General features: G+C 28.3%; 1 protein-coding gene across 1 annotated transcript; it reads right to left on the bottom strand.

Annotated features, from left to right (window-relative positions):
* Positions 1–1571: 1571 nt before the first annotated feature.
* Positions 1572–20583, bottom strand: LOC113388054 (large neutral amino acids transporter small subunit 1-like). The gene is made up of 8 exons (XM_026625465.1): positions 20382–20583; positions 9516–9711; positions 9043–9145; positions 8425–8550; positions 7928–8069; positions 4273–4396; positions 2946–3146; positions 1572–1973 (listed from the first exon to the last, which is right to left on the bottom strand). Exons 1-8 carry the CDS (start codon positions 20552–20554, stop codon positions 1572–1574), a joined length of 1467 nt encoding a protein of 488 aa, XP_026481250.1. The 5' UTR covers positions 20555–20583.
* Between the last annotated feature and the right edge of the window lie 4783 nt (positions 20584–25366).

The raw sequence follows: 25366 nt of genomic DNA, 5'->3' as shown, positions 1-25366 counted from the left end.
CATTAAACAAGAAAATTAAAGATTTTTGGTAAATCTTTATTTTTTGGTACGATTTAAACTATTTATTATGTATTCTGATGTGAATGCTCAAGTTTAGTTAAAAAGCGATGTTAAGTGGATACAAATAGTTATTTTATAGAATTTATGGTAATTCGATTAACCAATAGCAATTTAATTGAATAGATGTTAAAATATATTCACAATTACATTTACTTCTGTATTCATTTAGAATGAATATCAAATTAAAGTGAAATCATACTATGGAGACACTGTTTGAAAAATTAATTAAGCCCTCACATCGGAAATAAATTAGAAACCAGCTATATCATATAGATATAATCCGTATACTCAAATAAGATTTATTTTTCGTAGCATTATCTGAAATTTTCTTTTAAATTAAATTAATAACAATTGTAATGAAAACAATATTTTTATTTTTTATTCTCTTTACAATAATACTACACTTATTAATAATATTTATAACAAAATGAAGTCTTGATAATTCGAATAAAGCCTTCAACCATATACTCTAAAATTGTTGTGATTAACATTTGTGATAAGTTCGTATCTATATCGATATCTTAAAAAATATATGATTAATACTGCAATCTTAGGGAAAAGGAATGACAGATCAATTGAGAATATAGGTTACTAGTGTTATTCAAAAAAATTGCTTGAAAACTACTCATTATAGAAATAGCATGTGAAAGTCTATTGCTATTGAGCCTTGAATGACTTGACACAACATAGTATAGATTCAGTCTTTTCAAAATAACATTTAATCATGTGAATTCAGTCCAAATTTATATTATATTATAGTCAATAAGAAGTGGAGCCGAGAAAGCACATTTGTCACTAAAAATACATTCATCACTGTTAAGTAAACACAGAATTTGTGTTTGGTCATTACAAAAAAATATATAGTTTTGAAAAGTAACGATTGATCATAATGATATGAGCGGTAAAATTAAAGATTAATACAGATTGGAGATATTTTGGTGATAAATTTGCTTGTGTTTCTATCTTTTTAACTTGATACAAGTGTTCAGGTGCTGTTAGTTCTTTCGCTTATCTCACAAATTAATGGTTTCATTAAAAGTAATCTCATATTTAAGTTTAAAATGATAAAGTGAAGGAGTGATTTGTTATGCCTCACCAAAGTTTAAATTAGTTTGTGACGTATAAACTAGTAGCCTAATGTAGTTTAATATGGACAAGCGTGTTATACTCAATAGCACCTAAAGTAGTCTCACAAGCAAATTTCAAACTATTTTCAGTCTATAGCAAGACAACATTAATATAATCAAGCTGGTGACTCATATTAAAACAGATATTTCACGTAAATTCTAGGTAAGAAACAAATATCAATTAATTCGATTAACTCATATCATATATTCATATATGTATATGATTAGTTATCTAATGATTGTATAGCATTAACATGAACTTATAACTATATACAACTAGTATATGTAGTTATAGAAAATTAATGGCTGAAAGTCAAAAATATTGATTAACATTAGACTAAACTTACCACTCGATTGTACGAACGCTATTTTTAATATTGAAATTTAAGTAGATAATTTTTCTTCCGTCTCAGCCAGAGCAGAATTGAACAGCATTTGTAAGAACATAATAACATTTTCAGAGCTTTTATTGTAACAATCAGGCTTGTTCTTCCATTTAATGCATAGATAATACACAGGTATGCCAGAAAGAGTTATTCCAAGTCCAATGAGTGTGTTTACTGGTTCAGCAATTGCTGGAACGATGACCAGAAATACACAACACATCAAAAACAATATGGGCAACGCTAAGTTGACTCGTATTGGTCGTTGCATATCAGGCCTGGAATGCCTCAAATATAATAAACCAGCTATGCTAGCTGCTACTGACAACCATAGAATTTGACTGCAATAGTTGATCAAGAGAAAGATGTCTGATGTTAACAGCATTACTAACGACATGGCACACTGAAAGCATATATATTATGAACATTAGTGGAAGATTCAGAGGTAGTCTTATAGTTTATATATATATATATATATATATATACAAATAGCATTATATGCATTGTAAAATAAACATAAGGAAAATGCATATTGTTATTGTTTGGTTTAAAGGAACCAAAATCTTTAAACATAGCGATTATAAATATCATTGGTCCACTTTGCAAAAAAATATCAACAGATCAGATATAAAAAAAGATTATATCAGTAGAAATCCTTTAGTCCGGTTTGCTCGGGATCGATCCCTGTGACGGTCTATCAAAAATTTCGGACTGTCGTGCGGTAATTATAAAAACAATTAAATTTAATAAAAATCATTACGAAAAACAAACAACAAAGCTCATTTTACATTTATTGGAATATATATTTAAATTATTTTAAATTTTTTTTTAACAAAAAGCATTATTAATTTTAACAAAAAACAAAAATTTGAAGATTTCTAGCCGTTTGATATTTTCTAGTTTTTTATTAAAAGTTAGTGTTACGTGTATTCGTATATTCTCTACATTTGAATACCAATGCTTAAGTTTTAAGATCATGGTCACTGCACAGTTAGGTGGTAAAATCTACTGATATATGTGTACTGTGCCACAGTACACATATATCAGTAGTCAAACTTAAAAAACGACCGAATCCTTCGCAGAACGAATGGGTTACGTATCTCGTAGAACATACTTCGTTCATGAACCTAGACATAACGGAATTCACCATGAACATAACAATTACCGAACAATAGCGAATCCTTCCGAATGATTTCAGGCCACCCCGAAAACGTTCTAATAGCCCTCTAGTACTTTTTTGCTGTAAAAGCACGTTTTTGAAAAAAAAAAAAAACAGAATTTTCGAAAAAATGTCGGACTATCGGGCATTCCGAACTGTTGGGGGCCGGACCTAAGGACTTCTACCTATATATATTATCATAACAATCTATTTTACCGTAACAAGTAGTGATACAATCGGCGTTCGTTTCTGCACGTGAATCAAAGAAAGTGCTACAGGCAAATGTCCTTCTTGCGATCCTGTTACAAATAATCGCGCAGAAGTGAAAAGTATTCCATTTACTCCACCAAATGTGCTCAAAGCAACAAAAACAGGTACGCACCAAGCCATCGGACCAAACATCCTGTTGCCGAACGCCTGAAAATGAATGCATGTAATTTAATTTTTTTTCTACTTATTTTTCAATTTTTTAAACGCATTAGGATCGCATTGAAATGCAAAAAACAAATTTCACACATTTGTCTCATCTGTTTCTATGCAACATAAAGGATATTGTCATTTAAATATATTCTGCATTGTTGATCAACTATCAACAATTTACCTATTGGTGATAAGCTCTGAATACATATATGAGATTGTTCATATTGGCACACTATCAAATGTTTTAATAATATGTAAGAATTCAGGCTATGAGATTATTATGCGTTTCATGGTGATAGTTCAATGAACTTAACTTCATTAATCTGAATTCAGATTTTTAGTTACCGATATTTTTACTCAAAATAATTATCATATTCACTTAAGTTTGAATAAAGTATGATAACCATCATAATTAGCATTGCAAAATAATTATCGAGATAAAAAAATATTTGTCGAAATATTTTTTGAATATTTTCATTAATTGGCTAATGTTACGGATTTACCAAATGTTGTTCTACATAAATATGACTTTAATAAATTAGATTAGTTTATAAACTACTCTAATTTAAAAATGCACTATTAACAGTGCAACAAAACTTCTTGGCTGCTTATTATAGATGCTATAAGACAAACCGTACATTTGCTTTGATCAAAAAGAATAATACTAAAGAAATTATATTTGTGTTTTCTTATTGAATAAAAACAGTTGTTTTTTTAAATAATCATTGCAAGTTTACATTTAAGGATCTGCGAATTGCAATTTAAAACTAATAGGATATAGATATAACATATAAAATAATTGAAAGCTTTCGCGATAAATCAATTGTCATGATTCTGAAAATTTAACATTATTGCTGTAAATCGTACTTATATTCTCTGCCCGTTGCGTTTTTATTTATATTTATTCGAAGTTTATTTAGCAATTATGAAAATGATATTTTTGCTATCCATGGACGTTATATTTACTCAATCACATGTCGATACAATACACAACTAATTGATTGAAGAAATTTTGGGAATAATTTCTTTGTTACGCATTTTTCAATAATTTATATATTCATTTGTTAATGTAGATTATTAATTAATAGTGTTTCTTTGAAATTCTTTACAGATCAATACTCACAACTCCCACTGCTGGCGTAACGGCCATTTCCTCAGGACTAACCACGGCAAAGTAGGCAAGATTTGCAAGGACATATATGCCCGTCACTAGCGGCATTGCAATCCAAATAGCACGAGGCAAATTCCTACAATAAGGTAATTAAATAGTTTTTTAAATACCTATATAATAGCTTTTGTAATCACATTCCAGAACACTATTCTAAATCTATCTCCAATAAACTTCTTTTATCAATTCATATTTACAAAAAAAACACGGTTTCGGTATAAAAAAATAAGCAAATTTCATTTAAAAATGTGAGTTCAATTTAATTTATTAATATGTATTTTTAAAAATCGGAAATTTGTAAGCCTGTTCAATATTTAGAAATGATATTTAAGTAGTCAAATATTGCAAACGCATTGGGTATCATAAGATTTAAAAATCGTACGCTGAAAATTTATATCGATTATATATGCAGACGATTCGCTTTAAACAAATATACATTGCAAATCACCATGAAATAACTATCTTTTATTAATTATATTGAAATGTATTTTATTAGTTCCTTTATGCACTTTCTAAACTTTTTATCCAATTTTTCTTTTTTTTTTCTACATTTCGAGGATGTGGGTTGTCTTCTTCTTCGAGAACTTGAATTATTAAAGCTAAATATTTTTTAAATAACCACTCACTAAAAATAAAATTGTACATTCACTAAAAATTATTATCCATAATAATGTTGTGAGTAACTAAGTACATTGAAAGACGAGGCTTAATCTTTCAATGTAGTCGCAACAGGAAAAGTCTGTAGTACGAATAGTATCAATTATTTTTTGTGAATGTACAGTTTGATTTTTAGTTAAAAAATGTTTGGTATCAATAATTGAAAGCAATCCTCATATACGTTTATCATATATTCGCCTACATATTTATACGCAATCATATTAATATTTGTTTTATATATTAATATATAAAACAAATATCATTAATATTACCAAAGTAATTAAATGAATATGTGAGATTTGAAAATATTAATTCGTAGTAATTATATAAAACCCCGAAGTCGTAATTGAAATTGGCGTAAATCGTGCGTTTGCTTCCGAACTGTGGCTTTTCTTAGCTTTCGATACACCCACTTGTTGAATCAACAGAAAAGCTTTTCACTGTTCGCTCTCTGCAAAGTCGAGTGATTAATATCTGGGTCAACGAATTGCAGATGAAAGCGAAATAACTTCTGTCGTGTATCAGGATTCATTTATGCGTACGGAAACATCATGAAAGTTTTGTTCATTTCAATAAAGAAACACTTTTGTAATTCCAAGGTACTTTTATGTCTTACCGTTGTTTTATCAAGATAGTCGATTATGAAGAAGAACTTCTTGAATCATTTCAAACAATATCAAAATTAATAATGAAATGGAAATGCTTTGCTTAAATTAAAAATAATAAATAATTATTTGTTTTTTTAACTCAACGTATTTGCTTTTTATTATTTTATTTTATCTGAATAATGACGCGCACTTAGTGTCAAAACTATAATTATAATAATTCTCGTGTAATGTTGTTCGTCTGGTCACAATACTCTAAAACGGTTTGACCGATTTTTATGAAATTTCATAATCACGTTCGGGATAACTGAGAATCTATTACTATGGCCAACATATCTATTTTTATATCCCTAAGTGTAAGGGTTGGCCAGCCTTAATTTATTTGTTTATTTTTCACTTTTTTTATAATTTATAATAAAAAAAACACAAAGCACTAACACTTCACCCTCCTACCACAAACTACTATTTCGTATTAGTAATTTTAACAATCGAATAATTTTTCATCTAACTTTCCTTCAATGAATATTTTTCACTGAATTTTGATTAGAATGTTATCAAACATTCGCAAAAGATTAAATTTATTTTAAAAAAAATAATTAAAGGTTGTCCACCACTAACTCTTTTTTAATTTTTGGATTTAACTTTATTTCAGATTTTTATAATGAATCAAATTAACGGCCAATGAATGCTTTTCACTGAATTTTGATTAAAATTTTCTCAAAGTTACGCAAAACCCTAAATTTAAATTAGAAAATATATATTTTTAATTAAGGGTTGCCTACACCTAACACTATTATTTAGTTTCTCGAATCAATATTATTTATTTTAATTTTTCTAAATTGGGAATTGAATAAAATGAATATTAAAATCTAAAGATACAACAGTTTTTGAGAGGGTACTGGGTACCATATAAACCAATGGCAAAGCTGTATTTCTTTTCGCAGAGATTGCCGGATCAGCTAGTACATATATATATACTATATAATATATCAAATTGAATAAAATGAATATTAAAATCTAAAGATACAACAGTTTTTGAGAGGGTACTGGGTACCATATAAACCAATGGCAAAGCTGTATTTCTTTTCGCAGAGATTGCCGGATCAGCTAGAACATATATATATATATATATATATATATATATATATATATATATATATATACTATATATTATATAGTATATATATGTACTATATATTTACTATATATATTACTATATATTATATATATGTACTATATATTATATAGTATATATATATATGTACTAGCTGATCCGGCAATCTCTGCGAAAAGAAATACAGCTTTGCCATTGGTTTATATGGTACCCAGTACCCTCTCAAAAACTGTTGTATCTTTAGATTTTAATATTCATTTTATTCAATATATATATATATATATATATATATATATATATATATATATATATGTGTGTGTGTGTGTGTAATATCAAATGGAAAATAAATTACTGAAAAAATATTATTTTAGATATTCTGAAGTAATATTTAAAATCTTTTGGTTATATCCCATATCCCAAATATCAAAATTAAATCATACGTCCATATCCCAATAATCTCAACGTGATTTAAATTCAAACGTTCCAGGAAACGCCCTGACATTATTAAATTATGCCGGTATTCACTGATACAATTTAATTTAGTTGCAAACGAGGTACTTTTGTTGCTATAAGTAGAATGTCAGAGACAGCAACCAGATTGATTAGTCATGAGTTGCGATAATAACCCGTGAAAGACTTTTGAATGGGTCGAAATTAATTATGAATGAGAAGTTTACCGTCACTATATCAAAAGCGCTGATATATAAGTTTTGATCTCGTTCTACAGACTCAGCACATGATAGAGTACGTGCAAGTATTTAATTTTGCCAATCGCCGCGAGCTTTGAAGAAAAAGAAACAAAGATGATTTTTATTATCACAGGACATTAGATTGCTTCTCTAGAAACTAGAAGATATCATTGGAATATATTATAATGGTGCTTTATAATTTCCTCAAAGCCACTTTATACTTAAATGTCGTGAAAAATGGAAACATTTATTAAATATTTTATTTTATGTTCAAACCAGAAGAAACGGCATTCGAAATTTTAAAATTGGACCAATATAATTCATCGTAACGGTAAACCAATTAACTGGTAGAATAAAGTGGGAAAGTTTCATTACATTACGAGTACATAAATTAATTTTTAGTATATATATACAATATATATATATATATATATATATATATGTATGTATATATATATATATATCAATTATTATTCTTTATATTATCTAAAAAATCGAACCGATCTCAAACTGAAGCAATATAAGATTCAAGCAATTAGACTTACTTGTACGGATCTTGTAGTTCTTCTGTAACAAAATTCAAGTAATTCCATCCACCAAACGCAAAGAGCCCAGAATAGAAAGACAAGGCGATACTGTACAAATCGTAATCTCCGTCAAAAGCATTCGAAAAATTAGATAAATGTCCTGAAAATAAAAAGCAAATAATATTCCGAGGGTAGCGGGCACCAGTTTATTATACAAGTATCTATATAAACGAAACCGACTGGAGTTTTTCTATTTTATCGTAGTTTCTGTACACATATTTCAATAAATCATAATAAATAGTTCAGATTGTTTCTATAAAATATTTTGTCAAAATTTTCTATTTCTTACAAATTTTCTTATTCACATAAATTTGGTCATAGGCACACTTAAAGATAATTCTAATTCAAAATCTCCCTTTACCCGTGTTTTATGTGGTACTAATACTTATTCTATCGAATTGATATGTGAAATTGAACTATTTATGAATCACTTCTTATACAATAACTTTACACACCTGTTCCCATGTGGTAAACTCCTGCTATTATGACAACAACTAATGCAAACAATTTAGCAGCCGTAAAGACGTTTTGTATTCTCATAGTCCAACGGACACTCAAGCAATTCACTGCAGTCAACAAACCTGGTATAAAGCAATAAAAACGGTCACTATTTGAATTTCAATTCCAATTAATTTCCTCACGATACCTATCTTACAACTTTATCAACTCTTTAGATTGAATATTGAGATATTAGTATTTGTAAATGATCAATTTCGACAGTTATTTGTTGAATCTTAAATTAAATTATATTCGATGCCAATAACACATTTGGTCGTTAATAACAAAACTTTTTTGGTCATGGTAAATTGAATATAATGACAATATTAACGAAAATAAGATCTTTGCTCACATATCACAACCTGTTAACTCCCAATAAACTTTCGAAGTAAAAAACACTCTTAAATGAGGTGATGGCATCAGAATTTCTTTTAAATGTTATTAATTAACTTAATTTTTATTTCAAAGTTAAATAATTTGTTTTAAATCAACATCAATAATCAGCAAAAAAATGAGCAAATGAATAGGCGTGTTTTATCACATATTAATATTTGTTTAAAAAAATATCAACTTACATAAACAACTAGCAGCTAGAAGTCGGACCGCATTTTCAGGAGGCTGACACTCCTGGAAAAATGGTTTCGCAGCATAAGCTGCAAAAGTTAGTGCCACTATAGCCTGAAAATTAAAACTCCTTAATTAAACAAAATACGTTAAATCAGTATATAATTGTTCTCCGGTAAAATATAATTTCACAATAGCATTTACTGAAAATATCACCACGTGTTTTTTTTTACGTAAAAGGATATTTATACTATTTGATCTAATGACATAGGTGTACAATTATATTTGTGAACTTTCAAGTCACACATATAAGTTATGTCTAAAATTAAGCCAATCGCATTTGAAATTTCATAAAACCATTCTAGTAATAAAATCTTCGGCGGATTTCGAAAATATAGCCCTATGTAACTACTGCAAATATATTCATGTTTTCATGTTTTGAGGTGGTTATGCATACATTTTAATAATAAGAGAATTATCTTACCTGTGTTGTTGGCCTGATAATAAGTAAAGCAATCCACAACCTAAGAAATGCCGGTAGTGGACCGAACGCCGCGTATATATAGGCATAATCTCCACCAGATCGACTGATGCACGTTCCTAGTTCTGCGTAACATAATGCTCCTAATGTCGAAAATATACCTGATATAGCCCAAACACAAAGCGATGCTCCGACAGATCTGGAAATGAACAAAATATATATCAGTAAATATGAAAACTTCTTTCGATTAATAATAATTAACACGGATAATAATGATATAGTGTAACTCAAGCTTTACTGTAGATCAGCGTTTCTCAAACTTATTTCTTCCATCGCCCCCTTTGAAGATCAAAATTTTTGTATCGCCCCCCTACCAATTTTTTTTATACAATCTATGAACACTGTTTTTTTTTACTTTTATTAATATAGTTATAATGTGATATATTAGTTGATGCAACCTTACATTCTAAATTATACATTTTTACCAGTGAGGGCAAATAAAACGCAACTTTATGACATTAGTCATATATATTATAATCAACTTAATAGAAACAGTATATCAAATTTTAGTTTCAAACTCTAATGAGAAGGATGAATTGATGTTTTTTTACAAGTTTGTCAATATCAGGTTCCATTTGAATCAAAAATAGTCGTAAGTCACCGCGTTTGATAATTTGCAACTGATCTCTGTTTTTAGTAAGTAGCATTGTGACAACGCTAAATCCACGTTCGCACAAATATGACGATGGAAATGCTAGTAAAAATGTTTGAACAACCGACCACATGCCAGGGTATAACTGCTGAATTGACTTCTGTAGCCAAAATTGTTGATAACAATCTTTAAATTTGATTTTTAATTCTTCATTTGTTGTTAATTCTATAAGCTCTTCTTCTAGCTGGGCTGATGTTTCTACATTTTCATTTGAAAAAGGTTCTAATACCCAGCCTGGTATTTCCAAATTTAAAATATCTTGAAATCTTTCAATAAAATTGCCATGAAGATTTTCCAAATGTTGGCAAGTCTTCGTTGCACGATACCGATAAATTTGGAAAATTATGAAACTCCTGTTTTCCAATATTTTTCTTATGTAATAACAGTTTAGCTACAAAAGCAGCGATGATATTTTTTGTTTTTATTAAATTTAAGCCATCGCCTTGAAGTTGTAGATTCATATTGTTGAGCTATGCATAAAGGTCTGTGAGACATCTGTGAGATATGCTATATCATTTTTTGATGATACCAGGTTTTTACACGACTGTGTGTCCTTATTTTCTAAAAACTCTATAACAGAGTCAAACAGATTGTAAAAACGGGTCAGACAATTTCCTTTTGATAGACAATTTTTTGATAAAAAGCTACAAAATGGTATCAAAATCATTTAAATACCATGGAAACACGACCAAACTTATAAAGGGCCAATTAATCGTTGGGATACAAATTCTGGTGAACTTTAAAATGTAAAGTAAATAAAATTACAAATGCCCCCTAACCCAACGTCAACAACCAACATTTTTAGCGAGGCCTTTCATCGCCCCCCTGGAGATCAATATCGCCCACCAAGGGGCGATATCGCCCACTTTGAGAAAGACTGCTGTAGATGAAAGAGAACAGAATTCTTCTACAAATCTTTCAAAAATTCGGATAATTATTAAAAATAAATTCTGAAATAAAAAATAAATTGTCTTCCGCTAAAACTAATCGTTTTTCACAATCCAAATGCTTTTTGAATTATTGAAGTCGGAAATTTTACACTGTTTTGCTCCTTATCTATCGCTGAATCGGTCTTTATCAACAACTATCACCACCTCAACTCAACTTTACTAACTGAATGTTTTTTGGATCATTGAAATCGGATGGTCTGTTCTTTCAAAAACTTAATTTCAATTTTCTGCACTCTTTGCTTCGTATCTCGAGAACGGCTGGGCCTACCTTTCCCAAATTCCAATGAGCATTAATCCTGATAAGTAGCAATCGAATGCTTTTTGAATCATTCAAATCGATTGAGCGGTGCTCCCGAAAACGTCGACGAAAAATTGTTTCTACACATATATACATACATACATTCATACACACACATCATTTTTTTTAGGTATGCCAAAGTATTCAGAAAACGCAAAAATTAACGCGGAATGTTTTTTTTATTATTGTTATCTCTTTTATTTACAACTGTCCAGTAAAGGACATTCAATAAATTTGATGAATTTACAATAGTCGACCGAAAAGGGACATTGTATACTACCAGGACAACTCAGTAGTTGTTTTTCCATTCGATATAAAATTCACAATATTTTATTAATAATTATATAATTTTAACTATTTACTTATTAAATAATTTCTTATAAATAATGATTAAGTTATTTCCATTTTTTATCAGGAGAGTTGATGGCAACGCGTAAAGTTAACAACTGTTTTGTATTGCGATGAAAAAGTGAAAGAAATTCGAGATGAAAACGTGATGCAGTAAATCTACTTTGTGAAAGCATATAACATTTGTCAGAAAATTTTAGATTCTTGAGATACAAATATTTTTGTATACTTTATTAAGGCAAAATATCTAGGTGAAACATGTTTTGGTATTTATAAATAAAGAATTTATTAACTTCCCGGAGGAGAAGTTTATGTTTTCACAAAAAAATCCGATTCGCTAATTTTATGTTTTCTCGGCGTTTCAAGACATTCTGAATCAAATGACACCAAATTCGGAAATGGTATGTGTGTATATGTGAGCGTATATGTGAACAGATTTTTTGCAGTAAATCGACGTTTTCTCGAAAACGGCTGGACCGATTCCAAATATTTAAAAGCCATTCGATGTATCTCGATGAGGACTATCGTTTGTGCGATTATCGGCCGAGACGTTTCTTCATAAATAGCAAAAGAGTGAAAAAAAATTTGTCCACGTTTTAGCCCGCAATTCTGAATCGATTATGAAAATTCAAAAACCGTTCGAAAGATATTGGTTGGGAATCGGCTGATTAGTTTTTGGTAAAGATCGGCCGGGCCGTTTTCTTGTAATAAAGTGTTAAAAATTTCTTCTTCGACGATTTTTTTTAGACTAAAATATTACGGCCCTAAGACAATTGGTTTCACTTTAAAAAGTTTGCAAAAATTGGTATCGTTTTTTGGCATTTGTCAAAATTAGACCTTTCATCGACATTTTCTCAAAAACGTCTGAACCGATTTCAGAAATTTAAAAGCCATTTGATGTATCTCGATGACGACTGTCGTTTGTCAGTTTTCTGCGACGATCTGCCAAGCCGTTTCTTTATAATTTAAAAAAAGTGTTAAACTTCTCATCCACATTTAAGCTTATACTACCGAATCGATGTTAAAAAATTAAAAACTGTTCGAGAGATATTAGTTGGGAATGATGCTGATTAGTTTTAAGTGAAAATCTACCGAGTCGTTTTCTTATAATTAACTGTTGAAAAAAAAATTAGGCCGATTTTTATGGAACTTTTGAGCGATATATATCATGGTCTTATAGAACTTACAAAGAAAATGAGTAGTTTTTCTGACGTTAGCTAAAATTAAAATTAGACGATTTACTTGATATAATGATAAAGTACTTGGTCTTAATGAACATACTAAACCATTAAAGTCCTACGGAAACTGGTTCAATTATAAAAATTATTGATTTTTGAATATTTGCTTTTAAAAAATACTACGTGTTAACGTGTGCGTTCGTTATCAATTATGTATAATAAATCCACTCGAAATACTTTTAATCACTCATAAATTAATTTATTTCTTATTGATTAAGTCGATTATTTCATCATATTTCACATATCGGGAAGTTCATGTAACTTGCCTTAAGGCTAAATACCGATACCAACTAGTTCCTTATTACAAAAAATAAGCACATTTTGATATGAAATCGAGTATAATTTTTCTGTAAAAAACTTATACGTGTTAAGCTTTTTTTTCAATTTTGTGAGAAAAATATTAGGGCTCTGATTTATATCCTCTCAATTAAATTCTTATTTCATTTTCTTCATACTTTATAATAAATCATTTCCTGAAATTTTAGAAATCATTTTTAAAGGTTATTTTTTGTATCCTTTATATGTTATTTCATTGAAGTTTCAATTTTCAAAAGTCATTATTTATATTGCATATAAGACATTAATATAAATGTTAAACCATTTAACATACATTTATCATACTTCCATTTAACCATTACTCTACTTAATCATACGATTTTTAAAATGCCTTAACTCGATAAGTCAGTAGTTTTCCCTCATAATAACTTTCCCGAATTTCGTGCAAGATGAATGTATCGAATAGAAATTCAATTTTATCACAACGAATATCTTTACGCGATAAGAAAATAGAAAAAATACAATAAACCACATGTTGTTGCAACTGTTACATGCAAGATACATATATATTTGCAATATTGTGTAACGTCTTTATTTACAAATGCACATCGACCTTGGCATTGTGAATTGTAGATTAATAAAAATTTAAACTTGATTGAAAAGATCAATTGAAAACTGTGCTTATTTCTAAATAAAGAACTGCAATTGCACAATGTGGAATATTTGAAGAAGTTACATTGAGACGTATTGATAGACAACTCTATGAAGTCAATAAGAAAAGTTCAATAAGTTCAAATCATAGAGAATTGTTAATGTAAACGTTCAAAATATCAAATTCAGAATTTTAGCAATGAACTATTTTAATTTTGAACAATATATTATAAAGTAACAAATTATTTTGCAAAATAATTGTTTCACATACTCCTCACAGTATTTGGAATGGTATCGGTTTTCCTCAAATTTATATTTTCAAAACTCAAATTCTTTCGGAATGATAGTATGCACTAATGTAAAATATTATTCATGTGCAAATTTATATCTATGCAAAATATTATTGACTAATTCCAATTTCATTTCGTGGCAACTATAATATTGTTGCCTTTATTTTTGTAGCTAAAATTATATCATAAAATTATAATTTCTGCTTTTCTATATATATATATATTATTTAAATATGATTTACGTTTACTCAATGTCCGTAAAAAGTAAGAAAAATTTTAAAAAACACAAAAAGATGTATTGTGGATAAAACTTTTTCACATTGTTTTGTTTTTATTCACTGATAATTTTGAATCTTTTGTACAGAAATAAACCTGGTTAATTTTTGCTACGATTTGATTTGATTTTAACGTTTTTCAGAGCTTTTATAAAACGAGCTTTTTACACGTGCATATGAGAATTGAAAAATAGCTACTTTTTACAATGTATTTTCTATTATCATAGTTGTTATTATTATTATCGATTTAATTCAATATCACATAAAAGTTGTATTTGTTTGTCGTAAACATAATGAAAACATAATGAAATGTGAAGAAAATATTTCACAGTAGAAAACAAACATTTGAGGTCATTTTTATTCAAATTCATTAATGTTTTCATTCTGTTAAACAGAACTACAGAGTAAAAATTTCAGTAGGTGGAGATTAATGATGCAATTATACAACAGATAAAAATATTACCTCCGTATGTGTAGAACCTACTAAATATCATTATTAAAGAGAATAATGTATTATATGCTTCATATATTTTAACGAGTACAGTAATGTAACATATTGATATCAATAAAAAAATATAACATTTTGAAATAGAATTTGAAATAAAGTAATTATTATCAAGGTAAATTTTCAAATATTTATAATTTTCAGTTCAAGAAACGTGCGAAGAAAATTCTTAAGACAAAAGGCAAAACAAGGACGATTATTAATCATTTGAATGACAAAATACATAAGGACTAGGACTATCGATAAGGACCATGGATAAACATAAGGACTATGTTACATTTGGATTCTAATACTTGAGGTAAAATTTTAAAACTATATTTATATACATATACAAATTCATATATACACACACACATATATATATATATATATATATAATGTATGAGAAAACATTTTTATCGCTAAAATAATAAACCACACATTGCATTATAATTTAACGGACAGTCTATTTTTTCAGATTATTTTTAGCCATAGATAATTCGTCTATGGTATGCGTTTATTTGTAAAAGTTTAATTTAATCATGAAAAATTCTTGTTTGATTGCTGCTAATTATATATGAGTTGCAATGATTCGTAATTATTAAAAGGTTGGGCTTTAAAAGTCTTATGTAAAATTGGTTTCGAAATTAGAGTAATATATATAAGCTTATATATAAGTATAAGCTTAAATTCATAATTACATTGATAGATATTGAAAGAAAGTTGTTTTTACTTGGAATTTCTATAACATATAATTACATGTTTTGCAATTATATGTTTGGGCGACAGAAAATTTTTAAACACGTTTGATTAGAATTTTTCTCCTATTTAATTAATGTAAACTCTAGTCAATTAAAAACATTGCCGGTTTCGTAATTCACTATCAGAAAAAATATTAAATATTCATACTGAATATTTGTACATTTAATTAAATGCGAATATTCTTCTTTTTGTTTCGAAAGGTATAAAAACGTACTTCTACATTTTCTTAACTTTCCGAAGAGGAAGTTTATGTTTTCGCCAGAAATTCCGATTTGCCAAGTTCATGTTTTTTTTTTCAAGTTTCAAATTTTTTCAATCGATCGAATCTAAATTTGAAAAAGTATGTATGATCAATAATTTGAATTATCTTCGATGTTTTCTCAAAAACGGCTGCACTATCTTAAAAAAATAAAAAGCCATTTAATGAACCACAATTTGGTATAGCGTTTGATTAATTTTGTGAAACGGTCGGCTGAACCGTTTCTTCAGAATAATCATTAGAACACATAAAAATCCACGACTTTGCCAAAAATTTTAAACCGATTTTGTAAATTCAAAAATTGTGGGATCAGCCGAGCTTGTCGTTAATGATTAAGTATTATTAATAAGTTTTTGATTATTTTAATGAAACTTTACATGTTGATAAAGTGCATTGTCAAAACTCACATCCTAAAATATTATATGCCCTAAGTATTATATTAAAAGTGGTTTAATTATAAAAGTTCATAAAGTATTTGAATAATAAGCCTTGCATTTAGAAAAAATACCGTGAATGTACTAGATATAATATTTCAACTACTTCACTAATTAAATAAAATAAATAATTAACAATTTTTGGTAAATTTGTACATAATGAAATAATATGCAATAGTTTCTAACATTATGAATTCGTACAGCAACTCTTAAAAATTATAAATTAATAAAATTAAAAAATTATATTAAATTTATATATTGATTGATTTCTTATTAATTGAGTCGATTATTTATTCACTCATGTCGGGAAGTTCACGCAACTTGCCCTAAAAAAAAATGTCATTTACACCTAGTTCTGAATTAAAGCTTATGTCTAAAAATACTAATAAAATTTATTCAACATCGTTGATTGTTATCATTATCATGTAACAATACCGGATACTAGGTATACAATTTCATATATTGATAAACGATAATATCCGGTAATGAAAAATTAACAAATCACATTATAGATAACAAAAATTGTAAACGTAAACCAAGATAAGTTTGCACTATCATAATATTTTGCGAACAGGGCTGTGCATAATATTTTGTTAATACAGCTAATTTATGTCGTTTAAATGCATATAGTGATTGTTTATTATTTCGAAATTTTTACTTACAATTAATTAAAACATATTAAATCTCAAATAATAGCTAATTTTCATTCAAAAATGAAAAAACATCAATTGGTTATTGTATTTTAATCTAGTTTTTAATCCGACTTTGTATCCATTAGTAAAGCTGCTCGACTAATAACAAAAATATTGGAAGGGGAATAAAAAATCTCATAAAGGACTATGAATCCTCGCATTAATTTAAAACGTTTTCCGTTAAACCTATTTGTAATGGTAATCAGTAAATTTGAATTACACTTTTAATAAATTACATTAAAAAAATTAATTAGAGCATGCAAATTGATAAAATAATATATTTTTCAATTGCTATAAAAATTCTGATTTATTTCGTTCAGTTCAACATAAAAAAAAACCTGTCTTACATCCAGTGGTCCAGACTAGTGATGGTCGGAAAACCGGGGTAAAATACCCCAAATAGGGAAAAAATAGAATTTTTGGGAGTAAGAAGTATATATTTTTAACTGATATTTATCAACTTAGACAAAAATATTTTCGGGTAATGATTAAAAAAGTTCTCCGACCGCTGATCTAGTCGGTAATTTATAATCGAATTATTTATTTGTGGTGTCATAGGACTACATATCTACAATCTCAAACTATTGCGAATCATATTAAAAAAATAAGAATATGTTTTAACTATCTCATTTACTTAATAATATAAATGAACATAACACAACGACTTTTAATGGTTCCTTAATTGTCAGCTTATGATTTAGTTCAGTCCTCTAAATATATAATGACATGATATTTTCCAAACACTGTCGCACATGTTTGATTAATTGTTTATTGGTTTCCGTATTTATAGAGAGATTCGTTTCTAATGAACTGAAAATATAGTATCTAGAAAATATTGTAAATATTAGTTCACACGAATATTTTATTATAAATATTTATGTCTATAATTACTAAGCAATGGATAGTTGTTGTTGCACTATCCTATCATTTTCAAAGAATTTTCTTTATCATATCATATCAAATTACGTGAAGACTGTGACGTCATTGTAATAATACTATTTAAATATGCAGACATAACAATTCGATTAAAGAAAGATTAAATATAAATTGGGAAAAACTTATGATCATTTGTCCATGAAACTATCAACAAACTAGGGAAAAAGATATGTTTATTTTTAATAATCTTTTTGATAAAAAGATTTTTTGTGGGAAATAGGATGAAAATAGTATATTTTTTCATAAATTATATGTATATATTCAACCAGGAAAAAGCAAATGTGAGGAAAGTTCTTTTATTGTAGTCCATTTTAATGTATTTTATAATGTTGTTAAATAGAATTCATGTCTCTGTCAACTAGTATCTACTGATAAGAAAAGTCGATAAGTTTATGGATAATTAATCCCCAAATTAATTTCGATCTTTTTGTATTTGGGATAATAAACCACATAAAAATTTCTATTTTTTCAATAAATCGCTTTAGGACATAATGGTAATATTACACAACATTTCAATTTACTGATGGTAGATATTCTACATATTTCTATATAGATTTTATGCTGTATCTAAACTGAATATAATAAAAAATATTATTTTTTTAATTGAGGCTTTAAGATTATCGAATTCCCATGTGTTTGTGAACATGTAAATTTGGAAAAATAATTTTGATTCGTATATGTATTTTGAATCTCTATCTCTAGACAGCTTCTACATATTTATTTATACATATTCTTTTAGGATCATCCAATGGATGAACAACTCAATTAATTGCACAATTCTTTGGAGTATAGTACATTACGTTTTTTTTAAACCATCGTCGTGTTTAAATTATTCAAAAGTAATAATAATTCTCAGGCCTAGCCAACGATTTGAAGCATCAGATTATAGAGCTTTTCGATTTCTATCCTCTTGAAATATGAAAAATCAAATGTTACTTCAAATTTATTGTTTTATATATATTTATTGTTATATATATTTATATTTATTGTTTTATATTATAGTGATATTTTGGCGATACTGTAGATACCAGTTTAAAAAACTCATATTTATGTTTACAAATTAATTTCAGAATCATAATAGGCTACATACAACTTTGTCATAATTACAGTCAATAATGGCGTGTATAATGTTTGGTTTGATTCGAATAATTTACAAATTAAATAATAATAAACAATAAATATTTTTAATTTCAACAAACGTCAAAAAACTGCTCATTTTCTCAAACTTGGATGAATTTTTAAAATTAAACTACTTATCGTAAGGCCGTAATATTTCAGTAAGTTCTATAAGGCCATGATATATATCGCCAAAAAAAAGTTCCACAAAAATCGGCTTAATTTTTTTTCAACAGTTAATTACAAGAAAACGGCTCGGTAGATTTTCACCTAAAACTAATCAATATCATTTCCAACTAATATCTTTCGAACAGTTTTTGGTTTTTTAAAATCGATTCGGTAGTATGAGCTTAAATGTGGACGAAAAGTTTAACACTTTTTTCAAATTATAAAGAAACGGCTCGACAGATAGTCGCACAAAACTGACAAACGATAGTCCTCATTGAGATACATCAAATGGCTTTTAAATTTCTGAAATCGGTTCAGGCGTTTTTGAGCAAACGTCGAAGAAAGGTCTAATTTTGACAAATGCAAAAAAACGATACTAATTTTTGTTAACTTTGAAGAATTTTTCTGCGACTTGTCGTAGGGCCGTAATATTTTAGTATGATCTATAAGACTATGGTATCTACCGCAAAAAAACGTAAATATCTTCGAAAAAAATTTTTTTAACACTATTACAAGAAAACGGCCTGGCCGATCTTTCCCAAAAACTAATCAGCACCATTACCAGCCAATATGTTTGCAACGGTTTTTGAATTTTTAAAATCGATTCAGAATTGCGGGCTAAAACGTGGACAAAATTTTTTTCACTTTTCTGCTATTCACAAAGAAACGGCTTGGCCGATCGTCGCACAAAACTGACAAACAATAGTCCTCATCGAGGTACATCGAATGGCTTTTAAATTTTTGTAATCGGTCCAGCCGAGAAAACGTCAATTTACGGCAAAAAATCTGTTCACATACACACACACATAATTTTTCAAAATTTGGTCTCACCCAATTGGCTTGAAACGTCGAGAAAACATAAAATTAGCGAATCGGATTTTTTATGAAAACATAAACTTCTCCTTCGGGAAGTTAAAAATCAACAAAACGGTTTTAGTTTTAAATATAATATTGATTTTCGGATTATAAAAATCTCTTACTTGGTGTACAGGAAGACTCCAGAAGGTGATATAAAGATTCCAGATCCAATTATTGTTCCAACAATTATACCGACACCATTAATCAGTGTTATTTTTCGCTTTAACTCGATCTTATCAACGGAAGCAACAGGCTTAGCCGTTAATTCAATTTCTGTTTGTTTTGTGGTTGTCATATTGTGAGATATGGCGCGATATTTAAATTAATCCGATAACTTTCAAAGAAAGTGGTTTGGCTAAAAATAATAATATACCATTAATTTGTATGATATTAAAACAGTTATTTAGAACTTATCATAATTATAAATATGTATATTAAAATAATAATTACTTACCTCTAAACAATATCCATTTTATGTTTGGTAAAATTGATGACAATACTGGATAATCTTTGGAATAAATTTTGAATATGGCAGTGACACACTTTAAAAAATTAAATTATAATTATAAAATTAAGATACAAAATCTTTTTATACAACATAAATTTCAAAATTTATACGTTGTCAGTACTACTACGAGCAGTTCCCGTAAAAGTACATGCGAACTATGCAATCTTTTTATGTTCAGGTATATTTAGAACTGCAAAAATCTAATGCAATAACTGTTCACTATTACATATTCCTTTGATTAATTCATAAACTATTTTTTCTTTCAGTTATTATTAATTTTAGTAAAAGGATGTTTAATTTTATGTTCAGTGTTTTTATATAGAAATAATACTTTAAATGTTTTTTTACAACCGGCTGACATAACCTATTAGACAATTTACGGCATGGCTCCTATATAATATGAACATCGCGTTTCTTTTAACTTTACAATCGAAATGGTTTAGCAGAGCACGCGGCGTGTGAGTAATATTCATTATGGGGAGCGCATGCGTACGCAAACCTCGACGGCGTGACAGGGTAGGGGTACAGGTTATTGCCTGTCCCTTATTTTCACTTATCAAAACTTCGAATTGTAATTTTTGGCTTCGCCGAACTGGATACACTACACATAAAACCTAGTGACACAGAATTCACGATAAATATGCCAACTGCAAAATACCGTTTTTTATATATTTTTATATTATGAATTTTACTTACGTAAATCTAGTAGTTATGTAGGTATTAAAAATACATATGTAATTTTAAATACATTATGTATAGCTGCTTTAAAAAAGTATTCAGGTATACTGTTATTAAAAAATATTTAGTCTTTGTAGCTGCAAATGTAGTTAACATGTAAAGCATTCCCGGTTTGATACCCACTTCGAGCAAACAAAATTTATACTTATTGTTAAAATTTCTATAAAATATCTGATAATTTGATGTGCATATGTCTAATGATCGTTTTAGACCGCCAAATGGCATTTTTTTTTACTTTTTTCATTAGATCTCCGAAACCGCTAGACCTGCCTTTATGATCAATTCTTCATCTTGTCAATACAAGTAAAATGTTTTTTGAATTATTAAAATCGAACGCTCCGTTCTCTTAAAAACTGAGTTACCGTTTTTGGCACTTTTTGCCCCGTATCTTCGGAACGGCTGGACCTGCCTTCGCCAAAAATTAATCAGCACGTCTCCTTATCAATATGAATAGAATGTTTTTTGAATTATTTAAATCGGTTGATCGGTGTTCCCGAAATTGTACACATACACACACACATACATAAATTTTTTTAAGGTATGCCAAAATGTTCAGAAACCTTTGAAACGTAAAAATATATAAAAATTTTCATTTTCGATTTTTTTGCGATTACTATAACTTGCCCTACAGGAAAAAAAATGTAAAGCATTAATTTAACATATGTTTTTTTTTGTTTTTTAACTTCCCGTAGGGTAAGTATATAGTAATTGTCCAAAAATCGAAAATGAAAATGTTTGCATATCTTTATGTTTCAAACGTTTCTGAACATTTTGGCATACATTAGAAAAAAATAATGTATCTATGTGTGGTGCGTGTGCTTATGAGAGCATACAATTTTTCGTCCACGATTACGATTCAACGGATTTGAATGACTCAAAAAGCATTTGATCTCAATTCATAAGGAGACGTGTTGATTAGTTTTTGGCAAAGACAGCCATTTCGGAGATACGGTGCAAAATGTGCAAGAGAACGAAACATGTAATTTGAATGATTCGAAAAAACATTTTCATTGTGTTGACAGTGGGAAGAAACAATTTGTTTTTGGGGAAAGCAAAAAAAAAATATTTTTATTTTACGAAATCTCTTTTTTTTAATTTCCAAGAAATATATATTATTTTGAATACCGAAAATGATTCGGTTTTTAATATTAATTCTAGATTAAGTTCTGAAGCTCACTTACATGCATCAAATAAATTATTCTAACTTTGAAACTCAGTATAAGGATTATTAATTACATTAATTATATAATCCTTAGAAATTGAGATAAGATTCTAACGCCACCGCTTCATCAAGTTTTGTTTACTTACATTTCATATAAACATATATAAATGTCGTCTTTCAATTTATAAGCTCTTATATTCTGTCTATTAAATACGAATAATAAAAATTTAAGTATTTATAATAATCTATTTGAAAACATTTTATATTTCTCGAATATTTCATTTCGGTACGGGACGTTCCAGCAATTTGCCTTAAATCACGTTGTCATGCACCACTTTTTATATATTTCTTTTACGTTTTACTACCCTGTTGTTAATTATAACCTCAGCTTGAACACGAAATGAATAGCAATTTCGAGGAAGAATTCAAATAAGTTCGACGGTTGAATGTTGACCGTTACGTGTAATACTGCTTTGAATATATTGTCCTTATCATATTCATACCTTATGGCAATTATTCATAATTTTATTTATTCATGTCATTATATGATTTAAATAAATAATTCACATTTTTTATTAATTTAATATGTGGCATTGCATTATAAATTGAATTGGTTTATATAGAGTTTCAATATTTGCAAAATAAGATGCCTTATAATTTTTATTCTATTTTAATATTTTATAATCCAGAAATTCATTATAAAAACTTACTAAAAGTATGAATATATTTGTAAAAAACCATACAAGACCCTTCATATTATGTGGCAGCTGTAATGTTGCCAAGGCCTTCCATGAATACGCAACAGCTTATTACCTATAAATGTAATAGCATTTACTGAAAATAATAATAAACTATTGTAGACATAAATAATAATAAGCACAACTATATGTTTTTGAGTATTATGCTTCATTTGGAATTTGCTAAAATTACACACATATAGTCTAAAAAAGTTACAAAATTTCAACGTAGTTTTTGCCGCTGAATATGAATCTAGAGTGAAAGTCTGGGGTCAAACTGCAGAAAAAAACGGAGAAAAATAAAAAGCGTCAAAATTTACGATGTATTAATTCTTCGGCATGATAATCAAAATTTTACAATTTCAATCGGTTTTCTAGCCCTTTACATTATGGCTTGTACCACGAAGTTCTGCAATCCTTTTTCATCTTTTGTGTTTCTTTTTGCAGAATCCTGCAGTAAGCAAGCATATTTTTAAGAACATTCTGCAATATTTTGCCCACTCAGGGGGCAACCAGGAGGAAATATTTTGGTAAATTTCTACAAAAAAAGCATACACAGGTATACCATGGACCTGCCTTCAGGCAGACTATCATTTATTATTTATTATTAACTAGTACAAGACAATTTTCTACATACTAATCGTTTATGCATCGTTTTATGAAAACTTCTAATATTATTTTGTTGGCATTTCTTAATCTAAATATTCTTTTATTTTGCTATTTTTAGCTTTGGCGTTTTTAATCAAAATAAACAGTTTTTTTAAGTTATTGCGCTTAAATCAGGAATAATTTGCTTTTAGCCAAAATGTGGTATGTAAACTGTTCAACTGTTTATTTCAAAAATATTTTTTTTGAATTCACTAAAAATTAATCAATGCGAATTTCAATTGATATCTTTCAAACATACTTATAATATCTGCAACTATATAAATAAAATTGGTTTGCTTAACTATTTTACTTCATCCATTTCGGATTTTTAATGATGATTTTTATTTAAGCGTGTACGTCAACTAATTAGTCATCCACGAAACACTGACGGCTTAAAATGTTTTAATATATTATTTCAGACTATAAAATATATCGTCATACAAAGTTCACCATAATCGTCAAACCTATTTTTCACATTTAACTACGGAAAAAACGATCCGGCTGATCTTTACCAAAAATTAATCAATGGTATGTCCAACCAATATCTCTCGAACGGATTTTGAATTTTTAAAATCGATTTAAGATTGTGGGCTAAAAGGTGGCCGAAATATTTTACACTTTTCTGCTAATTATAAAGAAATGGCTTGGCTGATTTTCGAACAAGACTGATAAACCCTAAGTAGTCGGTATAGAGTAGCAATTCTATCGGCATGTCGGTATAGCCGTTATTGAGAAAACGTCAAAATTCAGCTCAAATACTCGCACATACTTTTTCCAAATTTGGTCTCATTCGATTCAAAACTAGTGGGGCGCATTGCATCGTGCCTTGAGGCAAATCGCTGGTACTTCCCGTACCAAAAATTATTATTTTTTTAAAAACGATAAACATTTTTGAAAAAATTTTACTTCGAAAAAATTAGATTTTTGAGAAATTATAAATTTGATAAAAAATTACTTTTTTTGAAAAAAAAAAATTGAGTAAAAATGTTTTCTTTATTTTGACATATTTTGGAAATTCTGAACTTTTTTTCAAACAATCGTACTACATTAACTGCATAGAGACGAAATATCAAAGCGCGTAAGCGCCGCGTTGCCGTCTAACGGATGAACATTGGTACGGAACCCATAGGAATGTAAACAAAATTTATACTTATTGTTAAAATCTCTATAAAATATTTGATAATTTGATGTGCATAGACATATGATCATTTTTGACCGCCAAATGGCATTTTTTTTTACTTTTTTCATTAGATCTCCGAAACCGCTAGACCTGCCTTCATGAAAATTTGATCAATCTTTCATCTTGTCAATACA

The sequence above is a fragment of the Ctenocephalides felis genome, unplaced genomic scaffold (assembly GCF_003426905.1).
Source record: "Ctenocephalides felis isolate EL2017-DRISC unplaced genomic scaffold, ASM342690v1 CF-g0.4_SCAFFOLD_03572, whole genome shotgun sequence".
In the NCBI taxonomy this organism is placed as follows: Eukaryota; Metazoa; Arthropoda; class Insecta; order Siphonaptera; family Pulicidae; genus Ctenocephalides; species Ctenocephalides felis.
The sequence above is the reverse complement of the archived record's forward strand: the minus strand, read 5'-3'. Positions and strand labels throughout refer to the sequence as shown.

Bases quoted from the DNA above. Each gene is read 5' to 3' on its own strand.
- LOC113388054 (XM_026625465.1), bottom strand. From the start codon at position 20,554: ATGACAACCACAAAACAAACAGAAATTGAATTAACGGCTAAGCCTGTT. The intron at 3,147-4,272 runs GTGAGTATTGAT...ATTCATTTTCAG, and splicing joins TTACGCCAGCAGTGGGAGTT to GCGTTCGGCAACAGGATGTT. The intron at 1,974-2,945 runs GTAAAATAGATT...ATATGCTTTCAG, and splicing joins TTGTATCACTACTTGTTACG to TGTGCCATGTCGTTAGTAAT.